General features: G+C 44.8%; 1 protein-coding gene across 3 annotated transcripts in view; it reads left to right on the top strand.

Annotated features, from left to right (window-relative positions):
- The window catches only part of ELOVL5 (ELOVL fatty acid elongase 5), a 75097-nt gene extending 57730 nt beyond the window's left edge, over positions 1–17367 (top strand). For 2 of the 3 annotated variants that reach the window (XM_030315722.2, XM_030315720.2), the window contains exons 4-8: positions 8015–8092; positions 8832–9003; positions 10776–10900; positions 14234–14368; positions 15488–17367. In XM_030315722.2, the coding sequence (XP_030171582.1) occupies positions 8015–8092; positions 8832–9003; positions 10776–10900; positions 14234–14368; positions 15488–15631 (654 nt within the window). In that variant the 3' untranslated portion in view covers positions 15632–17367. The remainder of the gene's footprint in view (positions 1–8014; positions 8093–8831; positions 9004–10775; positions 10901–14233; positions 14369–15487) is intronic. The other variant, XM_030315721.2, reaches the window with a different exon arrangement.
- The last annotated feature ends 3074 nt before the right edge of the window (positions 17368–20441 follow it).

The following is a 20441-nucleotide window of genomic DNA, read 5'->3' as shown; positions in this document are numbered from 1 at the left end:
CTTTCTGAATAATGCGTTGGGGAGGGGCCTCACCTTACAGTTAGGCATCAGAGGTGATGCACTTGTTTTGGAGGGTTCTGTGCAGCTTTTCTGTATATGAGTTTGTAGTGGGGGAGTGGGTTCTGTTTTTGTTCAGTTTGCTGCATTGCCAGAACCAGACGTCCGTACTTTTTTTTCCTTTGCATCTTCTTTTGAAGACTTCTGATGCTTCTGATGCTTCTTTATTGGAAAGATGAAAGAAGTTTGCGAGATGGGTGTTCTGCTTGTGCCTTCTGACCTCTCTGTAATTGTGGGGTTGACACTGTTGAAGCAGCTAGGCAAGTACCTGACAGCCTGTTCCTCCCAGGGCTCTGGCTTTGAAGGTCCTGATAGAACCACAGAGCAGTTGCTTTGGAAACACTATATTCTAAACTGTCTTGTTTTTCTTTCCCTTCAGGCTTTCCTAAAATAGAAATATTATTGTGGGGAAATAGGATTTGGAAAAACACTGAAAAGACCTGGTAGTTGATCATTGAATTTTATTAAAAAAAAAAAAAAAGATTTTGTTTACTAAAGTACTTTGAAAACAATATTTACTATTCTGCTTTTCTCATTTAACAGAGGTATAGAGAAGTTCAATCATCTGGTGAGATTAATACTTCTCAGAAAGGCCTAATGATTGCCATAAAATAGTTCTCACTCTCGGTTCCCCTGCAACAGAAGCTCTTTGCTCAGAAGGAAACTTATCTCAATGAGTGGAAACACCCCACGCAGTTATGCGCCCTCAGTTGATCTGGCACTGCCCTGAGAGAATGCCTTATATTGGGCAAATGGAGAAAAGGATGCAGCCTTCCCTTCACTTCCCACACCCAGCAGAAAGGGGAGGATTACCTGCCAGTTGAGAGCAAGCTTTGGAGTTGGTCCAAAGCCAGGCCTGACACCTCTAAACTGACCCCACAAGCCTTTGGTGTAACTTGGCCTGGCGGCATGAGAAAACACATTACTTTACAAATCCTCAACCAAAGCAGACTTAATCTGTAAAGCAAGAGTTGGTAGATGGAGAGATGGATATCTCTCTTTAAATTATTCAAAGGATGCCCTGGCTGGGGCTTCTGTAACAGGAGGGGCAACACCACCTCAGGCCTGCTCATGGGCTTACATGCTCTGGAAGCAGAAGGAGCAAACATCTGGCTAGAATCTTGGCAAAGATTTATATAGGTGCCTGCCTTACGCCAGGTAGTGGGCTAGCTATTTGACTGTTCATCACACTGCCACTGCCCTCTCTGTGGACGGAGACTTCCCAGGTAGGCCTGGGATTCCGGCCTGTGCCTTAAACCACTGTGCACCACTGTCTCAGGATGCTGAGTGTTAGCTTGAGGTCTTGCTCTCCCTAGCCACTAACATCCCCATGAAATATAAAATGAGCATTTCTGGCTGTATATGTGAAAGCAGCTTAGTAGAAGCCACTCCTCAGGAGACCTGAAAAGTGAGAGAAAAGGACTACCAGCTTAAGAGGGCAGGGTGTAGGGTTCAGGGAAAAATGCCAGACACACCTATTTTGGGTTTGGATGAGGACAAGCTGTTTCTTTGTGCTTTGTTCTGAAGACTTTTCTAGTGTATAGAGCCTGTCCTTATGACTTAAGAGTATTTCATTAAGCAGTAACCCAAGGGTGTTTCTGGTAATAAGGAAAAAAAACAAAACACTTTTGAAAGTTATGAGTGTGAATTATCTTAAGTGGGCATCCTTATAGTCCGGACATGAAAGATTTTAAATTCAAGGCCACATGCTTTGATCTGACCCTATTTCATAATAGCACAGCCAAGAGTGACTAGCCAAACCCTGGAAGAAATAGGTACTTTGAATTTTGGAGTAGCTGGTGGTTAATTTCAAACCAAACCACTGCTGAAGTAAAGATGCAGGTAACAAGTCTGCTTTTCCAGAGAATTCTTCATGGGTAGAGCACCCCATCGTGCTCTTATTAAGGATTGAACTCCCGTTTGAGATTGCAAGTGAACTGAGAGCCAGAATTCTGGGTGCCTGGTAGTATCACCAAAAAGTTGTGTGACCTTGGGGCACCCATATCACTTCTCATCTTTGTTTCCCTATTGAAAACATGAACTTATACACAAATCTAAAAAACACACACTTGGACATTCACATGGAAACCATAAAAACTATGAACATGTCAACCACACACTTGGTGTTGCTTAGAAATGCCCTTTGGGTCCTATAGATGCAATTGAATTCCAGTAAGGACAGTCTCTAGTCTCATTGTCTTCTATTGGATGGATGTCTGCTTGGGGGTAATGACCACACAGCTTACCAAACCCCTATCACTAAAAGCAGCCAGCCCTTTTGGAAAAGGGTTATCTTGTGGCTCTGACATCTTGGAATATTGGGGTGAATGGCTGATCATGGCCACCCAAGAAGACATTCTTCTGCTTATTCTTTAAATGTTAAATGACCTTATTTCTTGAGATGCTTTGGTGGCATTCCAGAAAGTGCTCTGGAAGTGGTTATCACGCTAGAGGTTATGCCTCATTTGTGGCTAACTGTGGTGTTAGATGAGAAAAGTCACCTCTCTCAATATTAGAAATGATTAACTCCACAAAGTGAATCATCCAGACCTAGCTGTGCTATTCACCTAACTTTTCTTCTTTAAATGAAAAGATGCATGAAACCACCTTTGGTTATTGAATTTGTCTCCTAAGAAGAAAAAGCTTCTAGCTCAGCTTTAATTATAGCTCTTTCCATGCTCCTGGCTTAATTAAAGTTTGCTTTACTCCAAGGAAGAGGAAAGCACATATGGTTTGTAGTAGTGCTATTTGTATTTTGATTACTTGGGAAAAGCCAGGTAAATAACGCACACTGTTGCTCTTGGAGTAGCTGTACTGTGCAGGTAGTGGCAAGCTGTGCGTTGTGGCCGCTTTTTCATTGAGGTATAGTCCTGCCCTCTTTTGAGCTGATTCCCAGAAGCCCAAGACAGAGAGACCTACCCTTACTTTCAGTGCCTCACCTTTGTCCAGCCTCCTGGGCCCTCTCACTTTGCAGTGTCTGCAGCAGTGTGTCAGATTTCTGGGGAACTGACCAAAGCAGCTCTCTGGAAAGGAGCCAGGCCTGAGCCCTGAAGGGAAGTGGTAGCTAAGGTGACTTTGACTAGAGCATTGTCTCCTCTGATATGTTCCTAGTGGAGCTGGAGGGAATAGCCTTGAAAACCCCATGCTGTTTCCCTCTGATGGGGGATGGAGGGAACAGAACCTTCTGGCAATGGCCCATTTTATGGAGAATTGCTGAGAGTCTTATGGAGAAACTTTAAGTCAGGTGCTTGGTCCTCGTGTGTTAAATTATTCTATCCCTTCGAAAGCAGAGGATACTTGAGAATTCAACTTTCCATATCCCCCCACTATGACATTTGATGGGGACTGGTTTTTCCATCTTGTGAACAGAATTCAGACGAATATTGTCAAATTCAAGTTTCACTAAAATACTTTGTTTCAATTTCTCCATTTGCAAATGACATCTTTTGGGGTTTGGGGTTTTTTTGTTTTGGTGGGGGTTTTTTGGCTATGAATAACACATTAGGCCTCAATTTGAGGGGCAAAAAGCCATGGCTTGACCTCTTTATCATTAGTTTAGCAAATATTTATTCAGCACCTCTAGTGTACAAGTCCCTGGGCTGGGGTCTGTGGATGCAGGAGCCACAGTCCCCACCTCTGTGAGCTTACCAAAGGGAGCAAAACAGACCCTTTAACAAAGGGCTGAAAGGAGGAGCATATGAGCACATACCACAAGCTCACAAGGGTGAGCTTAGAGGAAGAAGGATAGACTTCAGGCTGGAGTGCTCAAGCAAACGATCATGAAGAGAATTTTAACCAAGCTTTGAAGGTAGATAGGAGTTTTAGAGCTAGAGATGGGGGTACCTGGGTGCAGACAGCACTCAGGTTGAAAAGAATAAGTTCATGGTCACTGCTAACTTCATTGTGTTTGTCCCATGTGCCAGCTTGGGTAGGATAAGCATTTGTACACTCCATGCATCTCATTTATTTCTCAGGGCAGCCTGAAGAGGTGGGACTGCTATTTTTGTCCTGTTTGGGGAATGAAGAAACAGGTGTATAGAGATGGACATACTTTGTCTAAGGTCACCTAGCTAAAATGTGGGATGCTAGGATTTAACCTCCTCCTGGCTAGTGCCCAAACCTGTGCTCTGTGCCCTTGGCCATATCGAGGTGGGTGAGGAGTGGCATGCTTGGAGAAGGAAAGGGGGCCCGTCTGACTTTAGGTCAGGGAGCAGGGGAAGTCAGCTTGGGGGAGTGTGTGGAAGAACGTGAATGCTTTGCCTAGGGTTTGGGATTGGGTTCTGAAGGCACTGAGAGTCTGAAGGGTTTTAAACCCAGAATTCAGTGGTTTGGGAGACCCTGGGGCCCCAGTGGAAGTGCTGAGTGGCAGTGGTGAGCAAGGGAGAGATGCCTGGTTGGCAGGGAGTCTCTACTAGGAGATCAGGATGGCGGGCCCCGGGGCAGTTTGAAATGGCACTGGATGGATGAGAGCTTCTGGTTGGTGTACCTGCTTCACGTTGCAGTGCTGGGGAAGTTCATCCACCCAAGACCTGAAGTTCTTGAGCTTCTAGAGATGGTGGGTATTTTAGATAAGGATACTTTCCCCCATTTAAAGGAAAAGGGACAAATGGAATTTTAAGGTAATTAGTTTAAGGAGCAAGGCAATCCAACCTGGCTGCCTTCTGAAAGACATTTTGAAAGAAAGGCATGTGTCCCTTCTGCTGGAGTTAACAGACCCTTCCTCAGTCAAAGTGGCTGCAGGATTACAGGGAAGGATTAGTCCTCTTCTTCCTCAGAGAGAGAGCTCCCTTGCTTTTCCCCTCTACCACCAAGGCAGGCATTCATGGATGCAGCCATCTTTAATTTTGTGCGCGCGCGCGCGCGCACACACACACACACACACACACACACACACACACGCCCCATTCTGTTCTCAAGTTGGCAAAAGCAAGCCAACCCAGGGTATCTCAAGACACTATAAACCAAAATAGTAGCTGGAAAACAGTGATGGTAGGTCCTAGAATTTTAAATTAATAAGATGCTAAAATTTCAAAAATATGTCCTAGATACATGAGGACACTGTTTATAAATTTCAGTAAGGCTATCGTTGTAAATGTATCTTTTAAATGGCATAAATTTATCTTCATGAAGAACTTTGCTGTATTGTCCTTACTTTTTATCATTTTCAGGAGTCCTGTGAAAATCTCATCGAGAACCATTAGTTCCTTTCTGTATCGTCCAGCCACAGAAGAGAATTCATTGGTTCTTTCAGGGGGTCAAAGGAAAGGCAGCAGCTCTTCTGAGGGCACACATGCCAACACCACTGACTCCCGACCCCTCTTGGGGTTCAGGCTTTGTGTCTTGATTCTTGGAACTTGAAATAAGGTCTGCATGTGGTGTGCTTCACTGTCTGTGACTTAAGAGGACAATAGACCTTATAAATTACCTTGTGGATGTTGGTTTTTCAAAGATAGTGCAGTGTAGGGGCACCTAGGTGGCTCATTCGGTAGGCATCCGACTTCGGCTTAGGTCATGATCTCTCATTCTGTGAGTTCGAGCCCCACATTGGGCTCTGTGCTGACAGCTCAGAGCCTGGAGCCTGCTTCAGAGTCTATGTCCCCCTCTCTCTCTGCCCCTCCCCCAGTCACACTTGGTCTCTCTCTCTCAAAAATAAATAAACATTAAAAAATTTATTTAAAAGATAGTGCAGTGTAGTTTGTGTGTGGTTTATTTTTTTTAAGTCTTAACATAGAAATTGTAGAAAGTTAGAACAGAACCTTTAGAGATAATTTAGTCCAACCTCATCTTTTTACTTTAAAGTACCCAGGGCCTGAGGAACTCAGCGGGCTCGTCTCAGGTCCTGGGCCTTGGTGGATAGGATAGCAGCCTAGCTAGCCCAGCGCTCCAACCTTTCGCTTCCTAACGCAGACTCTTCATCACATAATGATGCCTCCCTCGTGTGTGCCCCACACCCCTGTGCTGGCCTTTGGCCACGAAGACCATGTTAATGCCTGATGCTTTTTTATGTATAGACGATGACAAAGCCAGAAAGCAAACCACAGAAAGGAAGTTAATAGGAAAAAAAGCAGTTTCTAAGCTGGGTGTCCAGTGAGAGTGCAGTGGCCACACCCACTACCGACATTTCTGAGGTCAGACTGGGTGGAAATTTAACCGTTTGTCTTCAGGCCCTTGTCATCCTTCGTGGCTCACCCACCGTGAAACCCGTGGTTTCCACTCCTAGTTGCATGTTGAAAGAGCTTGAGAGCTTTGTAAAAGGCCCCTCAAGATTCTGGTTTAATGATCTGGGGCGAGGCCAGGCATTAGTTTTTAGAAACTCCCCAGGTGATCCTGTTATGCAACTAGAATGGGAACCACAGCTTTGAGCCGGTGGTTCTCAAACTTTAGCTACATCAAAGTCACCTGTAAAACAGCCTGTTAACACACCGCTGGGCTTTGCACCCAGAAATTTCTGATTCAGTAGGTCTAGGGTGCAGCTTGTGGTTTTGTTTTTCTAACAAATTTCTGGCAGATACCGATGCTTCTAGGTTAGGGACCACACTTGATAAACCACAGTATTAGATTCTCCAAAGGTCTGTGATCATGACTCTGAAGCCCTATCTTGATGATCTGCCCCCAGAGTTTTGATTTTGAAGGTCCAGGGTAGGCTCAAGAATTTCCATGTCTTGTAAGTTCCCATGGGATGTGAATGCAGCTGGACTGGGGAACACACTTTGAGACCCAAGGCCAGTTTTTTATGCTGGATACCAGATGAGATCAGGCACGAGGCAGGCCACCACATTTGTACCCATCTAGTGCCAGTTGGCCACCAGAGAGAAAGTCACCAGGAAAACTCAAGGTCACCATAGGCTTTGGGAGGAAGCAGTGAGCTACAGTTTACCTGGACAAGGAGTAGCACCCCGTAGGTGTTTGTTTAGAACATAGTGTGGGGGCACCTGGGTGGCTCAGTTGGTTGAGCGTCCAACTTCAGCTCAGGTCATGATCTCACAGTTCATGAGTTCAAGTTCCACTTTGGGATCTGTGATGACAGCTCAGAACCTGGAGCCTGCTTGGAATTCTGTGTCTCCTTCTCTCTGCTCCTCCCCTGCTCACACTCTGTCTTTCTCTCTCTCAAAAATAAAGTTAAAAAAAAAAAAATACTGTGGACATGCACAGGTGTTCAAATTAAATCTCTTCTCTGGACATTACAGTGAATCCTTAAGTCTCATCTAGACCAGGTGTCCTCACTGTGTACAGATGAGGAAACTAAGGCCCTCATATTGAACTGGTGATACCTGGAGCTTGCAGCTCAATTCTGGGGTCCTTTCTGTGACACTGTGGAGGTCTGCTTCATGGACCCAGGGGATGATACAGCAACAGGAAATAATGAAGGCGAGGCTTACTGAATGATCCTAGGTTTTACAGCACCGGTTCTGGGAGTGTGGTCTCTAGACCAGCACCATCCATATTGCCCGGGAACCTAGGAATTCTTGGACCCCACCCCAGGCCTACTGGATCAAAAACATTCCCCAGTGATCCTGTTTTAACACACCCTTTCAGGGATTCTGATGCCCCAAAGTCAAGTTTGAGAAGCCCCTGGTTTAGGGAAGGGCTGAGGCTGCCTGGTGGGCAGGACCCAGAGAGCCTGCCACCAAGCTGGTCGAGGCCTTGTGACAGCCTGGGGAATTGAAAATTGTGGAGAGAGCCAGCTTGGTAAGGCAGCATCCTGGAGTGACTCCCAGTTCACCCCTTGTGAAATTGAGACTTAGGTCATCTAAACTTCCCTTTGTCCACACTCCCTGTCATCCTGATTTTTGCTCAGGAGCAAAGAGCAGACTTGCCTCAGCCAGCCCAAGGTCAGTTGTCGCAAATTCAGAAACTAATTGAAATTTAATTGAATAGGGCTTTATATGTTCTGATATTGTTGGTGATTGGCTTTTTCTGTTTTTTTTTTTTTTTTTTTTTTTATTGTTTGTTTTAGTTAGTGACAGGAGTATGGGAAGGCAGGTACAATTTCTTCTGTCAGGGCACACGCAGCGCAGGAGAAGCAGATATGAAGGTATGGTCTCTCTTTTTTTTAATAGTTTTTCTTTTTAACAAATTGTACAAAAAACAAAAAGTTCATGACTTCACTGCCCAAGGTAATTCCTACTGACATTTTTAAAAGAATTTTTTTTAACATACATATGGTATGAAAATTAGAACAACATGAAAGATTTAAGATAAAAACTACAGTTTCATTTAGTAAAATTGAGTCCTATTAATTTTAGTTTCCAGGTGGGGGGAAAACGCATGCATTTCTCAGCATTTATATAAACAGGATCTTATGAATAATGCCTTAAATGCTATAATCATTCCTCAGAGTGCCCTGGGAGAGTGGTCTATTTGTACATTGTGACTTCCACTCTGAGTGTTTTACACAAAAGCTGCTGCTATATGTTCAGCATGGCAGTCCTTCCGCTCCTTAAAACTATTTGATGGGGCACTTGGTGGCTCAGTTGGTTAAATGTCCGACTCTTCAGCTCGGGTCATCATCTCAACATGTCGTTTTTTTTGTTCATCTTGGAGGATGTCAGTGGTTCTTTTAAAATTTTTCCCTGTTGTCATCTCAAAGCTCCTCGCCCCCTGCCCCCATCCCCAGTATTCTTTAGTTAGCGATGCTCTCCAAATGACCAGAGCTCCTAGCTGCTGAACGACTTGAGCCAGTGGGGCTTTGAGTGAACCTGGGATTCTGAGATGTTAGTAAAACATGTCAGGGGTGATATTCCAGAGAAACATTGATGACCTCTTTCTCTTAGATTATCCGTGTCCTCTGGTGGTACTATTTTTCCAAGCTCATCGAATTCATGGACACCTTCTTCTTCATCTTGCGGAAGAATAACCACCAGATCACGGTCCTGCATGTCTACCACCATGCCTCCATGCTGAACATCTGGTGGTTTGTGATGAACTGGGTCCCCTGTGGCCACTGTAAGTCTTACATTGAGGCGGGGTCTGGGAACAGGTGCGAGCAGAGGGGCTGAATTAAAACCAAGGCTTTTAGAGAAGGTGCTGCCTCTGTAGATTTCTAGGTCAAGCATTTAAACTTTGTGTCTGAGTTGCTTTCATGATAGTGTGGCTGTGCACTCATTGAGCTGATAGAACCTTTTTCTAGCTAATAAACCATCCTCTGCTAACTTGGCAAAGTGAGGAAAAGACCAGATTTCCAGCCTGGGGCATATTAATAAATAGGGACAGTGTCCTCTGTCATAGAGGGCAGCTGTTCCAGGTAATTTCTAGTCCTTGTTTCTCTACAGTGTGGAAGGTGTTTGACTGATACAGGCAGGCCAAGAAGACAGAAGCACACCCTTGAGGGAGTACCAGGGAGTAAGACTACTGGTGAAGCACAGATTTAGCTGAGGGGCACCTAAGAAGTCTTGCATATATGCTAATACAATGACCCTCCCAAAGCATCTTCAGGGGCAAGCACCAGCATTTGAAGTAAATGCTCAAAGAAGGATGGGTGTTGTTTTTAGAAAGCTTATGGTCTGAAGTCTCATAATTTTCAGAGATTAAATTGTCACCATTAGATTTAGCTTGGGAGTTCTAACAAATGTTCTGATCAAAATTTCTGCCATCCGGCACTGAGGAATTTGAGAACCTTTGGGTCTATTCATGTGTTTTTTCCTAGGATAGCACTGACCTTGATTAATTCGGCCCACCAAGGTTCACGCAGTCATAGAATTTTAAGACTAGAAAGGGAACTTGCCAAACTCAGCTCCCTTTGGGTTTGGGAGAAATGGAGATAGTAGAAGGTTTGGTAGAGCTCAGGTTCCAGGGCCCCCTCTCATGTTTTTTTTTTTTTTTCTTTCCCCCACCATCACATCTTATGGCTCAGGATTAATGACTTAACTTTCTAATAGAAACAGTGTCTCATTGCATTTGAAGAGTGGGTTACATTTTCAAAGAACTGGCAGGATGGTGGATTTTAACAAGCCCCGCTGGGCCTATGAGGAACAACCACAGGAACTGCACGTGACTGGCCCAAGGTCACACAGCCAGTTACTGTGCTAGCCAGGAGTAGAAATGCACTCCCTGATCCCAGTCTTGTGGACCGCGGCTCATGGGAAAGCTGGAGAGCTCTGTTGTGTTTCCTGCTGTGGAGGAGGAGGACAGTTTAAAAAAAGAATTGGTGATTCTACTGGAATTTAAAAATCATGCGATAAAAGAGGAGTCTTTTGTCTCTAAGGAACTAGACTCTGGATTGTATTACTGAAAAAAAAAATATATGTATATATAAACACACATATATGTGTGTGTAGGCCTTCCAAGGCCTCTTCAAACCTAAGCATGTGTATCAGACAACCAGCTGTGAACATACTGCTCGTCGGCTCCCTTCCCCAGGCCTTCAGCACAGCAGTCTGAGGCACTTGGGCATGTAAAGAAAAGCAGCTAGGTGATAGGAGTCTGGCGACAAAACCATTTGGTGCCAGAATGGGGTGGCGGCCTCCTGACTCTTGTATTCAGTGCCTCCCTGGCAGCTCCAGCTGACCCTGGCCTTAAAGCATCCCTGCAGCTGCCTGCCCAAGTGCCAACTGAATTCTGAGTACAGGTCAGTGAAGTGCTTATTGCTGCAGTATCTGCCAGCCCCTATTCGAAAGGATCTTTTTTTGGGATTTGAAAAGAATTTTGGATTTTTTTTTAACTTGTTATGTGTAAAACACTGATGCATTCTCCTTCCCAAATCCCCTCTGTTCTTTCAGCTTATTTTGGTGCCACACTTAACAGCTTCATCCACGTCCTCATGTACTCGTACTATGGTCTGTCATCTGTCCCTTCCATGCGCCCATACCTCTGGTGGAAGAAGTACATCACTCAGGGCCAGCTGGTACGTAACTCTCCCTCCCAGGACTCTCCTCCCAGGACTCGGTGGCTCCTCCCACCTCTTCCTGGCTGTATTGTTATTTAATAGCCTCTAGGGGGCGCCTGCGTGGCTCATTCGGTTAAGCGTCCAACTTTGGCTCAGGTCATGATCTTGCAGTTTGTGGGTTCCAGCCCCACATCAGGCTCTGTGCTGACAGCTCAGAGCCTGGAGCCTGCTTCGGTTTCTGTGTCTCCCTCTCTCTCTGCTCCTCCCCTGCTCATGCTCTGTCTGTCAAAAATAAATAAACGTTAAAAAAAAAATTAAAAATAGGGGCGCCTGGGTGGCTCAGTCGGTTAAGCATCCGATTTCGGCTCAGTTCATGAACTCGCGGTTTGTGAGTTGGAGCCCTGCGTCTGCCTCTGTGCTGACAGCTCAGAGCCTGGAGCCTGCTTCCGATTTGTGTCTCCCTCTCTCTCTCTCTCTCTTCCTCCCCTGCTTGTGCGCGCGCGCGCGCGCACACACACACACTCTCTCTCTCTCTCTCTCTCTCTCTCTCTCTCTCTGTCTCTCTCAAAAGTAAATAAAGATTAAAAATTTTTAAAAATAAAAATAAAGTAATAGCATCTAACATGTGCCTCTCGCGCCCTTTCTTATTTGATCCAGTTAAACTACTTGCAGAGAGGAAAATTTTCTTAATTTTAATTGGTGAGGAAATTGTGCCTGTGGGCACACAGCTAATTGGGTTGTAGAATGAGAACTAAAATCTAATTTCCTGACTTCAAGTTAGGCCCTTTGTCCTTAGTTTGTGCACAAAGTGTGTGTGTGTGTGTGTGTGTGTGTGTGTTTCCAGGAGTTTTAGAAGGAGCTGGAGGGCGAGGTTGCAGGAGTCCCAGCTACTTGTAGCTGTTAGGCAGTGAGGATGTCTGTTAAGGCAGGTGCCAGGTGACCTCTCAGCCCCCGTGTAGCAAAGCACCTGTTGGTGAGAATGGCACCTGCTGTGCTTCAGATGACAGCCTCCTTCCTGAGATTCACCACACCAGGGCAACTGTTGCATTGGTGGTTTTGTCTCACCATCCATTGTTAAGCTTCCCCGAGCTGTCAGCATATTACAGACGCATACTTCTCTCCCCTTGTGAATTCTTTCGTGAACTAATTATTAATATTACTACTAATCTTAAACACTGACATTTGTTGAGTCTATGTAAGGAAGCAGTTTTACGTGGACTATTCCAATAGTCTCATTTCATGTTGTTATCCCCATCTTGTGGATGAGGACGCTGAGGCAGTAGGCCAATGCTAGCTGATTGAGGGTTTAGACATTAAACCCTTAGCCTTAGCCCTGCCCTATCAACACATTTTTCTAAAGAAACCAAGCTGATTCCAATCTTTCCAAGTCAATTATGATTTTCCAATATTTAAAAATAATCTGGCAAAAAAAAATCTGAGAAGATGGTCTGAACTACTTATGTGTTTGACATTTCATTATCACCTCTTTGCCAGCTGCTCTGCAGTCCTTGTTAATTTTTTCAGTCACCTGTGAGAAGGGATAATTGTTCTTTAACCTTCTTGTTACACTTGAGAAGTGATGCAGAAATTGATTTATACCACCCAGCCCTGGCTACGCAGAAGCAGCATTTAAAAGAACAGACTGGGAAAGTTGGTTCCCCATTTAAGCTCTGCCCTTTGAAGTAGAAGATTGCACTCAGTTTGCTTAGATTTAAGCACCACTCCTAGTTATTTCTTAGCCGGGAATACTTAACCTTAAAAAAGAGAAGAAGGGAAAAAAAACCAAAAAACAGTTCTACATAAAAACCCTGGGAGCTGGGATATGTGGTAGACAGAAACCTGCCCCCTGTTGTTATTCCTCTAGAAGACAGCACCCTTCAGGAGCCACACCTCATTTTCACTCCTTTTCCCTGTTTCTCCAAGCAATTCCACATGCTTTTCAAGATTTATTCATCAGAAATTATCTATGGACTTAGCATTAAATCCCGATAGAAGTTCAGACCAGCCTTCTTCAAACCCAAATGGTACATGGATAAGGAATCAGAAGAGTGTCCAGTGGGATTGCATATCCCACAGAGATAACACTGTTATCTTTAAACATACACCCCCCACACCCTTCCTTTCTCCCTTAAAAAGGTAAAGCAAACAAAAAAATATCTTTCGTCTCTATGAGGCACCTGGGTGGCTCAGTCAATTAAGCATCCAGCTCTGGATTTCTGTTCAGGTCATGATCTCGTAGTTTGTGGGTTCGAGCTCTGCTTTGGGCTCTGCGCTGACAGTGTGGAGCCTGCTTGGGATTCTCTCTCCCTCTCTCTCTTTCTGCCCCTCCCCCACTTGCTGTCTCTCAAAAATAATAAGTAAACATTGTTTTTAAATACCTTGCATCTCTCTATACAGGGTCCCTAAAGTTTGTATGTGGAGGGGGGATTAAGTTTTCATTTCTTTACCCAGCTTCATTGAGATATAATAAGCTTGTAGCATTGTATGAAGTATATGGTATAATGATTGGATATATGTATGTATTGTGAGATGATTAGGACAATTAAGTTCAATTAACCTCTAGAGTCACTATACATAGCTCCAGTTTTTTTCTTGCTGTGAGCACTTCTAAGATCTACTCTCTTTTAACAGCTTGCATATGTACAATATGGTATTTTTAACTATTCTTTGCATTTTTTTTAATTTTACTTTAGAGAGAGAGCATGCTTATACATGTGCATGTGAGTGCAAGCAGGGGAGGGGCAGAGATTGAAGAAGAGAATCCCAAGCAGGCTCCATGCTGTCTGTGCAGAGTCCGACATGAGGCTTGAACCCATGAACCATGAGACCTTGACCTGAGCTGAAATCAAGAGTCCAACGCTTAACTGACTAAGCCACCCAGGCATCCCTATGTTCTGAATTAGAGAAAAGGTGATTGAAGTAGCCTGGAAGGGGAGAAGAACATATATAAGACAAAGGCACAGGGTCCCTGGGTGGCTCAGTGACTTAAGCTTCTGACTCTTGGTATTGGCTCAGGTAATGGTCTCACAGTTCATGGGTTCGAGCCCTACATCGGGCTCTGCACTGACAGCCTGAAGCCTGTTTGGGATTCTCTCTCTTCCTCTCTCTCTGCCCCACCCCCCCAATAAATAAATAAATAAATATTTTTTTTAAGACAAAGGCAAATATATAGTGTAGGATAAATTTATGTATAAATGTATGCATAGTGTTTATGAAGTGACTGACTTCTGCACCAGAAAGGCCTGTAAGTATTCATTCACAGACTGAGGAGTGCCGGATGGAGAGCCAGTCTGGGGTGGCACTGTGTCCATGGGCCATGGCTGATCAGCTGTATCCCCTCTCTCCCACCAGCTTCAGTTTGTGCTGACAATCATCCAGACCAGCTGCGGGGTCATCTGGCCGTGTTCGTTCCCTCTTGGGTGGCTGTACTTCCAGATCGGATACATGATCTCTCTGATTGCTTTCTTCACAAACTTCTACATTCAGGTAAATCTCACTCTTCTGTGGCCTTTGCTAAAAAGCCCCTCATCTGTTCATTTCAGGGGGCCATCACAACACGTGGGACCCTTGCTGTCACAGTGACAGGGCAGCCCCTGCCTACAGGAGGGGGGCTCCTGCCAACATAGGAGATGCTGAAATCTGTCCCAAACCTCCAGAGGGCTCCATCTTTGGAAAGAGGGCTCGGGATTCACGTGGGAAAGCAGAGCTGTTGAATAAGCTCCGTGTTGGAAACTCAGGGCCCCCTGCAGACACGTGATGGGTGATTTCAGTCAGTCTTACAGCCCTACTGCTCAGAACTTTGTGATGAAATTAAATGTCCAAAGAAATTTCCCTCACAGCTCTCAGCTGTAGATAGAAATCTGCCTCTTTGTCCCAGTTTTCTCACACGTCCACTGCTTGGGTTTGGGGGCTCAGTTCATTCCCAAGTGCATGATGTGAGGTAAGTTTTACTCACAGAAGGGTCCATTTAGGGTAGATTGTCTCCCATGGATCACTTGGTGGCTCCCTGCCACCCCTGGATGACGTGTGTTCCTGCTCCCGTGCAGTGCCTGGTTCTGGGCAGGCACCAGAGGTCGGGAGCAAGGGCAGAGGCCATGGATGTGGAGGCAGTAAAGCCCAGTCCGTCGACCAGCCACCTGGGGGCTCAGCCCCTTCCCTGTGCCCACAGGCACCTTTCTTCACACACCCCTGCACATGGTGTGTTTGAGTGAGCTTGTGAGCAGACCTTGAAGATAAGAGATGTGAGTGACGGGAGAGCTGCTACTACAGAGAGGGAGAAGCTGGTGTGGCCTTGTAACCTCGATAACCTGCCATCCGGATACAGACAGGGCGAAGCCAAATAAAGTGCAAATTGAATTTTCTACTTAATTTTTAGAATAGCACTTATATCGCAGCCTATACCTCCCTGAACTTACCTCATGCTACGCCTCAAAAAAGAAAAAGTGATTAAAACCGGTGGCAAAAAATGTACCCAGGGTCGCCTGACTGCAGACCTCGTGGTATTGGATGCTAGCAGAAAACTAGGTTGGAGTTAGGGAAGCAGGGCACCCCCATCCACCAGCAGAGCACCCATTCACACGGCCTGTCTGCCCTTCTTCATTTCAGACTTACAACAAGAAGGGGGCCTCGCGGAGGAAAGAGCACCTGAAAGACCACCAGAATGGGTCCGTGGCTGCTGTGAACGGACACACCAACAGCTTTTCTTCCCTGGAAAACCATGTGAAGCCAAGGAAGCAGCGCAAGGATTGAGGCGGAAGAGTTGAAGACCTCCAAAACCCATCGTCTGATTGTAAGCACAGTATGAGTTGTGCCCGATGCTCGTTAACAGCTGCTGTAACTAGTCCGGCCTACAATAGTGTGACTCATGTAGGACCTCTTTCATCAGTTCAAAACCCCTAGAATACCTATACAGATTATACACGTAGGCATAAGATTTTTAACATTTCTGGGCTCTCACCGACCCTGCGCTAGACTGTGGAGGGCGTATTATTGTAGTATACGACACTGCTGTTGCCTTATTAGTTATAACATGATAGGTGCTGAATTGTGATTCACAATTTAAAAACACTGTAATCCAAACTTTTTTTTTTTTACTGTAGATCATGCATGTGACTGTAAATTTGTACAATGTTGTTACAGTAGAAAAACACACATGCCTTAAAATTTAAAAAGCAGGGCCCAAAGCTTATTAATTTAAATTAGGATATGTCTCAAGTTTTTATTCATTTTTAATAGCTCTGTTTAGAAAAATCAAAGACCATGATTTATTGAACTAGCGTGTGACACATAATGTCAAGTGACTTGTATATGTGAAATCAGAAATGGCACCTTCAGTTTTATAATATTGGCTTTAAATCAGGCAGGCTCAATTCTAGTGGAACAGTCAGTTTAACTTTTTAACAGATCTTATTTTTTTATTTTGAGTGCCACTATTAATAATGTAAAAAGGGAGGGGGGGGCTCTAAAGCAGTTTTGATGAAACCTAAGTATATATTCTTTGTCTTCAAGATTTTAGGAAGTATGTAGGGCGAGTGGGACATTTAAAATATCTGAAGTGCTAAGTGTTTTTATACGGGAAACAACGCCCATTTTGCTTTCCACTCGTCAGAGGGAGGATGTACACTTTTCAAAAGAGATGATTGAATATTTACCATTTGACGGAATCCCATAGATGAACAATGGGGAACTAGTTGGCCAGGGTCCAAATTTGGATTGATTCCTGTGCTGCTGTCTGTTTTGACACAAACTTCTCTTAAAATGTGCCTAGCTTATTAAAATGAATAAACGGGGGGAAAAGGGACCTTAAAAAATTTTAAGGTAAAATTAAACAGATAGCTATAGCCTAAGAGAACTGGGAAATTGGATAGAGATAATTTGTTTAATGTAAATCTAATGGTATCTGTCATTTTTTTTTTCTGCTTAGAATCTAAAGATTTGTGTAGAACTGCTTATTTAAAAATAAGACTGCTTATCATAAAATCATGTCTATCACACTTGAGGCAGTGGTCAAACAAATAAGGACTATTGTGTGTGTCATTTTAAAGTGTTGAAATTTAGTTTCTGAATATCTTCTCCATTCGGGGAAAAAACAGTCATTGAACCACTCGTGACGCATCTGAGAAGGTCATTGACAATGTATAAACTAATTGTTGGTTTGATATTTATGTAAATATCAGTTTATCATGCTTTAATTTTGCACATTCATATTATAGGGAGCCGATTGGTTCTCTTCTTAGTCTTGTGGGTTTTCTGTTTGGAAGGAGTCACAGCATCTGTTTACATTTACCTTATCAAATCTAGAATGTGTATATTTGTAAATGTGTGTCTTCCTAGGTACTAGTTTGCGAATGTCTTTACATATTTCAATACAGAAACTATAACATTCAATAGTGTGCTGTCAAAGTGTGCTTTAGCTCACCTGGGTATATCCACACTGTTAAATAATGTCTGAACATTAATCATTAAAACATTTTTGATTACCTGTGCTCGCGTTTTACATTGTTTGTATGCTACCAATTCGGACACATTGGAGGAAAATCCACTTTCTTCACCTTGTAGGAACTTACCCAGGTAGATGTAAATAATTCAGTGGGAAAGGTTATCCTGTTGCTCAGCTCACATGAGGACAGATCCCCATGTAGTGAGGCATGGTGGTCAGTCCCCCCTAATGGTTTCCTCTCAGCCTTTTTCTGATGTCCCAACCAAAGGTCCCAGCTTTCTAAGCACACCCTTTCCCCCTACCCCCTCCCCTCCATGCCCCCCTTCCCCCTTTCCTCCCATCCTCCATTCCACCCTTCTCCCCACTTTCACCTCTTCCCCTACCAAAATTCTCCTCTTCCCCCTTCCTCCCATCCTCTCTCCCTCCCCACACCTTCAGGCGATTAGTTACTTTCCTAGGTCTAGAACAGAGGTCTGCACATTTTTTCTGTAAAGAGCCAGAGAATATAAATTTTAGGTTTTGCAGTCCATACAGTCTCTGCCACGACTTTCTATGCCGTTGTGTAGAGCAAAAGCAGCCATAGACAATACGTGTATAGATGGACGTGGCTGTGTTCCAATAAAGCTTTACTTGGAAAACACAAGACCTGCAGCCGTAATTTGCTGACCCCTTCTCTAGAGTAATGAGAGCCCACCTTAGTCCCAAAACCCTATCGCTTTCTTTGCCAAAGACCATTTCGTGTCCCCCAGTCTGACCTACAGATCCAACCATGTACACAGAGCACTGACATGTTCCTTCCATCTCCTTCGTACCACATGGTCCCCAGTGTAGGCTGGAATCTTAGCTTTTTTTTTTTTTTTTAATTTTTTTTTTTAACGTTTATTTATTTTTGAGACAGAGAGAGACAGAGCATGAATGGGGGAGGGGCAGAGAAAGAGGGAGACACAGAATCCGAAGCAGGCTCCAGGCTCTGAGCCATCAGCCCAGAGCCCGATGCAGGGCTCGAACTCACGGACCGTGAGATCGTGACCTGAGCTGAAGTCGGACGCTTAACCGACTGAGCCACCCAGGCGCCCCTGGAATCTTAGCTTTTGAATGCCTTCCAGCTTGTCAATATCACCTTAAAAACGTCATGTGAGACTGCATTCAGTATTTGGGATATCGTCTGAAAAATACAGAGGGCTATGGGGGTTTGGTGGTGGTGATTAGTCCGATCCTTGCCCTTCCCCTCTAAATCCAGAACACTTTGAAAAAAACACAAGACCTAGAAATCAGATGAACGAAGATCAAAATAGTTCATCTCACTGGAAAGACTGGCTGGGTGAAGCTAAGATTACAATAGGGCTTACTTATTACCCTGGCCGATAACCCTACTGACGTAAACTTAGCAGGGCTGGCTCTAGCACACCAGTGGTTTGTGGTATTTGTTGGTCTGGTGATGAGGTCATTAAAATATTTTGCATTGACCAGTAATTGACCCACCTTAACTCCAAGCTCCCCTTGCAGCGTCAGATTCTGTCCTGGTGACGTTGCCGTGCTGAGAAAGTATGTTCAGTGTATCTCCCAATCTCGGCAGCCAGAGTCGCCCTCCTCCCCTCAGAGACGTAAGTGGGTAAGAGAGCAGAGCGAGGCCACACCTGTTCCCATCCTTTTCTCTCTCTATAGGGAATTGGGAGGGCGGGAGGGGGTGGGGGGGAGGGAGGATTCACATTTCCCTTCTTCTTAGCAGCCTTCCCATGTATGTGGAGGGGCAGTGCAGCCTCATGTGAGAAGCACAATGTGGAGCCCTAATTGCCTGGTTGTTGTTCTGCCTGTATGGCCTTTAGGCAAATACAACACAGAGCCCTTGGAACCACATCAAGCACAGAGTAAACTAAGTTGTTAGCTGTTACCTTCAAGATCCTGTTCTGTTCACTCCACTCATCTCTTAAAACTACCACCTATTGGGGTACTTGGGTGGCTCCATCGGTTAAGCGTCCAACTCTTGATTTCGGCTCAGCTCATGATATCACAGTTGTGAGATCGAGCCCCGTGTCAGGCTTTGCACTGGGCGCGGAGCCTGCTTGGGATATTCTCTCTCTCTCTCTCTCTCCGCCTGCCCCCTATTCATGCCTTCTCTCTCTCAAAATAAAAAGAAAAAACTCATTTTGTCATTTTTAACATTTTTTTGAGCTTCCTTTTCTGAGGAATATGTGCCATAAATATGTTGAGTGCCAGCATATTCATGGCACTCACCCAAAGGGAGAAAGTTCCCAGGACTGATTTTTGCCATTGTTTTCATATAATGTCTGGACTCAGCTTGTGGTCTAAGGTTGTGCAGATGGCTCAGGCTCTGCGGTGGAAGTTGTAGGAGTAAGCCAACTGGAACCCAGTACCTGACGATATAGTGGTGGCAGAGAACCCATCACATGGTTGTCACTGAATGTCCCCTTTCCCAGATCATCCGGACTCACTGGGAGAGTGCTTGGTACAGAGGGCTGAGGGAGGTGTCCTGAGCAAATGGGGATCTGTGACATAATACTTCAGTTCCTAAAGAAGCCTTTGTTGGATCGGGATCAAACATGCACACAGATGATTTCACAGGGTGGTTTGTGGTGAGTGTCACGAGATGGATGTAAACCGACCAGTGTAAAAGCCCAGGGAGAGAGAACTTTTCTAACAAGGTGGTTGAGAAGAGCTCTGTGAAGGTGGGGGCTTAATCTGAGCCTGTGCAGACCATCTGGATTTAGGTAGGTGGTGGCTGAGGTTGCCTGAGAGAGACTGCAGGAGCGAATGAGCAGAAGGCTGAGCCAGTGAGGTGACACATGGCACCCAACTATTGATTGTGTAAGAGAAACTGCTTATTTTTTAAATAAGGTGAAGTGGGAAGAGGTTGGAATTTGGGTGTTCCCACTGATGACATGTGCTCAGAGTTCCCAGGGGAGGTAGTAATTATGCCTCGAAAAGATTATCCCTAGCTATGCCTCCTGCCCAGACGCCCTCCTCCTGCTCCCTGTTACTAGCAGTGCTGAGGCAGGGCCTGGCGGTGGTTATAAGACTTGGGACTCTCCTGTTATTAACTGATGGGAGTATGTCCGTTGAGCAAATGCAAAGGGGGCCTCAACCCTGGTGACAGTTCTT

Source organism: Lynx canadensis, chromosome B2, assembly GCF_007474595.2.
Source record: "Lynx canadensis isolate LIC74 chromosome B2, mLynCan4.pri.v2, whole genome shotgun sequence".
Taxonomy (NCBI): domain Eukaryota; kingdom Metazoa; phylum Chordata; class Mammalia; order Carnivora; family Felidae; genus Lynx; species Lynx canadensis.
The sequence above is the reverse complement of the archived record's forward strand: the minus strand, read 5'-3'. Positions and strand labels throughout refer to the sequence as shown.